Source organism: Habropoda laboriosa, unplaced genomic scaffold (genome assembly GCF_001263275.1).
Source record: "Habropoda laboriosa isolate 0110345459 unplaced genomic scaffold, ASM126327v1 scaffold65, whole genome shotgun sequence".
NCBI classification, from domain to species: Eukaryota; Metazoa; Arthropoda; class Insecta; order Hymenoptera; family Apidae; genus Habropoda; species Habropoda laboriosa.
This window is the reverse complement of record NW_017100254.1, coordinates 439835-447674: the sequence shown is the minus strand read 5'-3', so window position 1 is coordinate 447674 and position 7840 is coordinate 439835. Positions and strand designations below refer to the sequence as shown.

Sequence of the window (7840 nt, the reverse complement as noted above, 5' to 3'; positions counted from 1 at the left end):
ACGTTGCAAATCATTCATACCGCATCTCACGAATATGAGACCGTAATTTGCATTGTGACATTTAAAAGACGCATGTGTAGAAAAAAATTACTTACATTAAATGACATTGATAAAAATAAGGACGTTATGATAAGTGTGACAATGGGATTCTACGAGTAGTTTTCCTCCCATAATGTGTAATATACTCAAACCCATGACTGTTGTCAAACTTCCATGTGTGTGGAAGGTTGTTGAGATGTGAACGGTTCACTCCACATTCGACGTAAATCTCCCTGTAAACATCATATTGGTACAATTTACCTCGTCCACATGAAGAGACAGTAGAAGAACAACTAAGTCAAAAGTACCTTCAAGTATGCCATTGTAAGTAATGGCAATAAGGTGAAGGGCACAAGGTACAATAATGCAGGTTGCGCAGCTTTGAACACCTCAGAGCTTACAGTAGCGGTAAGTAAACCAAGAAAATAACCGATGAGGGAACAATGGAAATAACTAATGCGATTGATGTGACGCGGGGGTGGAACTCCTGTTTCACAACCACCGGGCAACAGTTGAGTCTTTTTATACGCGTCATATCGCAAGACGAAGCAAAGTAAGAGGCCCGGCATAACGACATCACCGAGACCTAACATTGAAAAATGTCCTGCTTGACGCATCGATGGAAACATTAATTTTCCAGGCAGAGGAAGGTTTGGTGCTTCTCTTGCTACACCACCTAAGTGCAACCTTCTAGCCACAAGATTTACTGGATTATCTGCTGGTCTACTTGCTACCTGTTATTAACAAATAAAGAAGCAAGCATATAGAACAATTTAATATAATCTTTTTATGTACCACAAATTTGTAGAATCTTACCTTAACCATTACGTTTGTGCTGAATATGTAGGATGAAAAGAAAACCCAGAAGACATCATAAATCAGTAGTCCGGTTAATAATATAGTGGATACCTTTAGACTAGGTAATCGAATGAATGCAATGAATGCTACGCAAAGTCCCATACCCATTGCGTCCATGAGTAGCCAATGCCCAGTTAATACCCAGATGCATACTATACTCACACTCAATGAAAATGAAAGTAATTCTGCACCCGTAAACCTTCCACAAACACCAAAGGATATTTTGTTACCATCTGAGCATGGTCTAATGATATATTGACACATGGGTAATAGAAGAAATGCCAATGCAACTGTAGCTAAAACTGCAAATAAATTTCTTCCGTTTGATGCTATCTTTCATTAAATAAGAATGAATATTCCATGAAACTTACTGGCTGTACAGATTGCCACAAGCATCTGCATACTGTCAAAAAAGAAAAACATGACGAGTAGAGAAATGGAAGCACCAAGAGGTAGACAAAGAGCATGCATTGTATTTAGGGTTTGAACTCTTCCATTAGCACCATCTACATTTTTCTCCCTTTCTCTTTCCTTTCTAGCTTCTTGTTCCATATTTAAAGATCGGAAACTGCCATAGACTATCAATAAAATTGATATTAGGAAAGTGGATATCCTAGATGAATCCATTATAGTATAAGCCCTAAAACAATGTTTAATAGTTGAACACCATTATTAACTTTAACTAAGAATTATCTAGTCACAACATAGTATAATGACTGTAATATTTCAAGCATAAGATTAATATTAATTGTAAGACTAACCACTGATAGTCAACTTGATACGTGGCCATCTTTAAAAATGCCTGGCCAAAGCATGAAACGCTATGCTAGGACACCTTCTGACATTTAGATGTCCTATTTGAAAGTGCTTTTTGCTTGCACTAACCTACATCAGAGATCATCTGTAATCACTGTAAACATAATGTGTTAATATAAACTACATGAAAAGCTCCACAATAGAAACACAATCTATAAATTATACCTGCAACACTGTGCATTCAACATTGTCAGTAATGAAATTAGGCCTTGTGTAACTTCGGTCACCCCCTTTGGAAAACAAAACAAGTAACTGTTATTAACGACGTTTAACGATGAAATAGGTTAATGAAGATTACTATCAAGGAAATTACATGAAAAATATGAAGCTGACGCATCCAGAAAGGGAACACAAAAAAATAGTAGTACTTCAATGGGTCAATGAGTCCCAAAGAGTTGTGTAATTAACATGGCAGTCATCGCATCGTGAGAAAATACGTTCGAAAAGCTTATGGTAAGTCGCGACGATTCACTCGCACCAGTGAAAATTACTGAGAAATTATACGCGGAAGACACTTTCGTACAGCTACTTTCAAACTTTCGCTACAATCGTTTGTGACAACTAAACTCGTAACGCGAGTATAACAATACTATCCACAAACCGTTCGCTTACGACATATTAACGCTAACGGTAAGCTCACCATAACCTCGCTTCCGTTTCATAGAACTATCATAGACAAATGTTCCACGGATATCAAACATGAATAAGAATTATTTGTGAAACATAGACATGTTCACCATTTTGGTAAACAGAGGGGTCACGTGACTAGCGGTGGCCCCAAGAGGTTGCTACTCCCTTACCCCAGATTATGTCTCGACGCGATATTTTCGAGATCCAGGCATCTCACCTGGGCGGTCCGAAGTGTGGCTCTTTCGCGGGTTCTCTCATCACCTCATGTATATCGCACGATACCGAGTGATACCGAGGGAAATCGCGAGAGAACACGGAAACACAAGAAAAATATATATTAGCGCGCGATCGGTCAACTGCCACAGTCAACTACACAGGTCAACTGCTGGTTGACAGGCGCAGACCTGCGTCAAGCTTCTCTACTGGGTGTTCGAAACACTTTAACTTTAACAAACTAATATGTGCGTATAACAGCGAGTGACGTGTACGTCCGTTTCGTTTGTTTTAAGTAATGCACAGGATTTTTTAAGTAAGCAGCATTTTTTGTTCATTAAATAAAATACGCACACCTTTTTTTTTGTCGCTTCGAATACGCATTCAATAATGAATCTCGTTTCGGAACATGCAACAGTCGACGCACAAACTTGTGTTTCATTATGTAATAGTTATAATATTGTATCCATTATTTTGTACAACATAGCAAGGATAATTGTGTTCCTTAATCTTTAGAAAATATATTTAGATCGAAGGGAGTAAGTGTAATTTTACACTATTTATCATTTATGACTTTTTCCTATGATCTAACATGGAAGAATGACATTTGTTGTAATTTGTATACTTTTCTTAATAAATTCAATAAAATTTAGATTATATAAGTATAGTCTGTTTCAAAGAATTGTTCTACTTGAGGATAATATTGTGAGAAAAAGGCTTGTCTCATACGGCAACTCGTTTATTAGATGCTTGATTATACTGATCACTACCTTTAGAACAAACGGTGTTCGTAATATATAATATCTAAACAAATTGTTTAAAAGTATCTTTATTTCACACATAAATATGTTACAAATGTTAATATATTATAAACAGTTACATATTACGTGTGTATGTACTCGACATATATGTATATTTATACATACGTGCAAAGCAAAGAAACGGTATTGACAAGTGAACCAACTATATTACTGATTAAGGTTAGTATTTATTATTTCGATATGATTCAATAAATAAAATGATGAAATGTCAGACAGGAATATTAGATCTCATTATCGGTAATGTAAGAACAAATGATAACATTACTGACTTATCTGTTCCATGGATCTCTTAAAATCATTAAAATAAAAACCGTGTTTGCAATTTTATCAAATAATCACAGAATAACTACATATAGTAAAAGTAATATCATAAATAACCCTAAATAGCTGAAATTTAATAACTTACATTGAAGAATAATTTATATAGAAAATAAATAATTTGTATTGTATCAAGTGGAATTTAGTTAGGTTTTTTTTACAAAAAATTATAAAAAAGAAATTTAGAAAAGTCTAGAAATGAAAAAAAAAATCAATCCTACCGCTTAGACGGTCTGAACGACAATATGAACGGAGCGCTCAGCCTAGTCAACAAGTAAATGTCTCCCCACCATTAAGTATGCAAAAGTAGAAGGGAGTGCAGACTTGTGCTATAGAAGGGTCGAGGTCATGAGCTTGACAAATTTTTATGAGTGCAATATAATTTAATTTTACCTTTGCACAAATTTAAAAGTAAAATTACGAAGTTATAAACTTTCTACAAAAATTCAATCACTCTTCTTCAATACTATTACAGAATTATTAATACCCTATCTCATATCGTTAAAGGTTTATCCCTTGATTTGTGATTACAATACTGTGTTCCTTAATTTCATGTTCACATATTTTTCTAACAGTTATTCTTATAATTTTTGTACATTACTTATGTTTCATTATATCTATTGAAGAATTTTTATATTAGAATCTATAGGAATTTATAAGAATTACTTGAAGTGACTAACGTGAAACTGAGTCGGTAACGTAGGTGTTCATTTTCATGTTATCGATAAAGCAATCTAACATTGAACTCCGCCTTTTATGACTTTACTTATTAAATCTTATCGAAATAAGGAACATTAAATTATCTGAATCAAACGATTGATAGATGTAGTCAATCATAGGATTCTAAATTCTGTGTTTTGTACATACACACCACGAATAAGTGAGGTGACTACATAGTTATTAATACATTGAAATTCGTAATATATTCTTCGTACGGTAGAGAATGAAGAGGCACTCAAGTACTCCTTACGTTGTGTGATCTGCTCAGATAAATTAAGAGCTTGGTTTCGTTTGGAGATAATGGTCAGTATCAAGCATCTAATCGAAGAGTGTACCGAGTGCTTCTTCATGACATTTCTCTCAAGCGGAACGATTCCTTCAAGCAGACTATACGCATATCTTGCCAAATGACAGAACGAACGTATTTTCGTTGGCGTGTTCGTTTTAAGAAGTACGTAAAAACTTTCGTTAATTTCCATCACAATAATAAATGCATCTACGTGGTATTAGAATTAATTGTACGTTTCACATTCATCATTCTCGACATAGAGTCCTAACGCATGTGACATGTATATAACTTTGCTTTCCAATTAGATCAGTGGAAAAACGTCAAGAGTGACAGTAGCTCTGTACGATTCCTTTCGTTTTCACGGGAAACTAGTAACTTTCTGTCAATTTACGCTCTAGTTCGTTACAGTCTAAACCATGAAACTACAAGAAAGACAACATGTGCTACGTATTCAGAAAACCTTTTTTTTAATTTAATTCTTGAAATTCGTTGTGCAAAAAATGCGTATCATCAAGAACATCGATTCTTGTTGTATCCTTCTGTGTTACGTTCGAAATCGACGTCGCTTTGTTTTTAACCGTGAGAATACAGAGGAAGGTAGACGGATATAAAACGACAAGAAATCTGCAAAATCACAGATTACCCGTAATCAAATTTGCATGTGTTCGTATACACGAGTACGAGTATTATATAGGTGACTCGGTAATAAAGGTTAGGCGCCTTCACTGGAGAACGTGGCGAGTTACCACGCCGTGCGAAAGGAAGATCCATACTGTTTCCGAATACCGTGCTTTTAAGGCACGCTCTCGAGTCTGTTGGTATCGCTGCTGGTGTTATTACGAACGTACAAACAGTGTGTATAAGTAGAATTTCGATCTAAGAGCTCACAGTCTGTGGGCTAGAGGAATATCAAAATGGTGGCTGTACGACACGGGTGATGTGTACGCAGATATTGGAGTGCATTATAATTTCAGGAAAAACGCGTGTGACCACGCAGCTATTAAAATGGGCGACCCGAAGGCTCAGCACGGTACACAGGAGATGAAAGGCTGGCTGTTTAAATGGACTAATTATTTAAAAGGTTACCAGCGAAGGTGGTTCGTCCTGTCAAATGGCCTACTGTCGTATTACAGGTAGTTTTCTACGTGTCAATACTTTCGTTTTAGTTACTTCACTTTTAGCTGCGTGCAAAAGTCACGCTAAAAGCCGATCCGATTAGTATTCGTCATTGCGAATATATTTCTTTGACGGTTCTCGTTCCGTAATCTTGCTGTTTTTCCAACAGTACAATAATAACAATTATCATGAAAGAAAATTTGTTTAGGTACAATGCGGAGCTGTTCCCATTTTGTAATTCGGACGTATATTGTTGAACATTGAATGTACTCTTTTTTTTATGGAATGACATCTTCAAATTACTTCTCTATAAGAGTATAAATAGTGAAGAAATAATGACAATTGGCTGTATAACCTTTATCAACCATCTGTTAGATGGATATGCAGTAACATCAAGTTGAATTTACAATCTTTTACTTGTAATTAAATGGAAGTAATGTAATCTCTTCGAAAGAGTTTATTATTTATGTGAAATCCAATGTATAGATATAATGTTGTGTTTACAAATGGTATGATTTTTTATGCATAAGCTTTCATTGTATGTAATGTATAATTCTACAAGTAGAAACATTGCTTTTACAGTTAAGTATGGCATTGAAAATGGCATATGAATTGTATAATAGTAACACATGGTAGAAATGTGGGGAACAGCTTCGGAATATGTATCTAACATAGTATTGAATCATGCTTGTGATTCTGTCAGTGCCATAAGAAGTTTGTATTAAGAGCACAATAAATAAACTACCGTACTAAACATATAACAGTTTGAAGTTGCATGTATATAAGCAGCCAGTGCAGGCTCAGTCATGGATATTATATCGATACATGGTTTATCCAAGTATTATTTAATGGATTCTAATCACAGTTTTGTCCAATACTCATGTTTACATATTCCATACTTATCCATTTTAGTTTGAGCAACATCCTGAGCATGTACGTGCCGCAGAACGCGTTGCGATTTTTCAATACCTTCCGAGACATGCATTCAAGAAAAAAAAGAAACTAGAAAACATGGAACGGTCGTAAATTTGACCACATATTTTGTATATACATATATATAATCGCTTACAATCGTCACACGCATCAGAGAAAATTTATTGCATATTTGCCTTCTACTCTTCTGTTCCCAGTACAGCGAAATTTTTTTTCGTTTGATGATTTCGTTATACTGCGAAATTTTGTTCAAGCATCACCGGTAGTTCTACAATAATGTTTTCAGCCATTTTTTCCCGGCAAACTCGTTGCTTCGGTGTCAGAGTTACCGATCGTGGATACACGTACGACAATTCGTACGGGCTATAGCACTCTATAACGTCGAAAATTCCACTTCCGTTGCTTTATATTTAGAACATCCGCGTTACCTGACAACACGCAATGCCTCGATCTTCTTTTAATTTTCTGCTTGGCACAGTTGTGTGATTTAAGTTTGCAATGCCTTTCCAAATCGCAGAAACAAATACTACGTCCTGCAACTTTATTTTTACACGTACCTCTCGATTTTACGTGAATCCGTCGTATGCTTCTCGCACAGAATGTGTACTTACACGCAACGCACGAACGTGGTGGTTGCACCATTGCTATATGAACAAAAAAGAGAGAGAGGTAGCATAGAAAGGGAGAAACGAATACGTATACGAAAAAGAAAGATGCAAAATAGCCAAAAAAATGTATACGAATCGAATGGCGAACGGTCGCGAACTCTTCGCGTGTTAACCTCCATAGGATAAAATACTGTACAGAGATACTTTTTTTTTCTCTTGAAAACAGTTAAAAAAAAAAACTTACCGCTTTGATACAATATTACACAATGTGAACGGGGTCTATTTGTTTTATGGACTGTTTAGGGCTGAACCAACAGGGGGGCCAAAGATATCAACACGACGCAAGCGGAAGGCTGGCAGAGCCTCCGAGTAAGTAAAATTATCGAAAAAGCCGAAATATCCTGACTCTTCTTTGAATCGAACTTTTTTAATTAAAACAGACAAAGACGATGTTGGAGTTTCATTCTCATTTCATTATA

The 7840-nt window shown here is 35.7% G+C and overlaps 2 protein-coding genes across 7 annotated transcripts in view; one reads left to right on the top strand and one right to left on the bottom strand.

Annotated features, from left to right (window-relative positions):
- Positions 1-203: 203 nt before the first annotated feature.
- LOC108572442 (signal peptide peptidase-like 3) lies at positions 204-1687 on the bottom strand. Its single transcript, XM_017934680.1, has 5 exons — positions 1659-1687; positions 1269-1537; positions 856-1199; positions 348-773; positions 204-272 (listed from the first exon to the last, which is right to left on the bottom strand). The coding sequence occupies exons 1-5, from the start codon at positions 1685-1687 to the stop codon at positions 204-206; spliced, it is 1137 nt and encodes a 378-aa protein (XP_017790169.1).
- Positions 1688-4494: 2807 nt separating this feature from the next.
- Positions 4495-7840, top strand: part of LOC108572306 (oxysterol-binding protein 1) — a 12761-nt gene continuing 9415 nt past the window's right edge. For 2 of the 6 annotated variants that reach the window (XM_017934508.1, XM_017934507.1), the window contains exons 1-3: positions 4740-4866; positions 5679-5837; positions 7665-7730. In XM_017934508.1, the coding sequence (XP_017789997.1) occupies positions 4823-4866; positions 5679-5837; positions 7665-7730 (269 nt within the window). In that variant the 5' untranslated portion in view covers positions 4740-4822. Of the gene's footprint in view, positions 4581-4739; positions 4867-5524; positions 5558-5678; positions 5838-7664; positions 7731-7840 lie in introns of those variants that run through there. The other 4 variants (XM_017934510.1, XM_017934509.1, XM_017934512.1 and 1 more) reach the window with 3 other exon arrangements.

Coding starts and splice junctions, on each gene's coding strand:
- LOC108572442 (XM_017934680.1), bottom strand. CDS start 1,687: ATGGCCACGTATCAAGTTGACTATCAGTG. Junction 1,538..1,658: donor TATCAAGTTGACTATCAGTG/GTTAGTCTTACA, acceptor ACATTGTTTTAG/GGCTTATACTATAATGGATT. Junction 273..347: donor TTACAATGGCATACTTGAAG/GTACTTTTGACT, acceptor TGATGTTTACAG/GGAGATTTACGTCGAATGTG.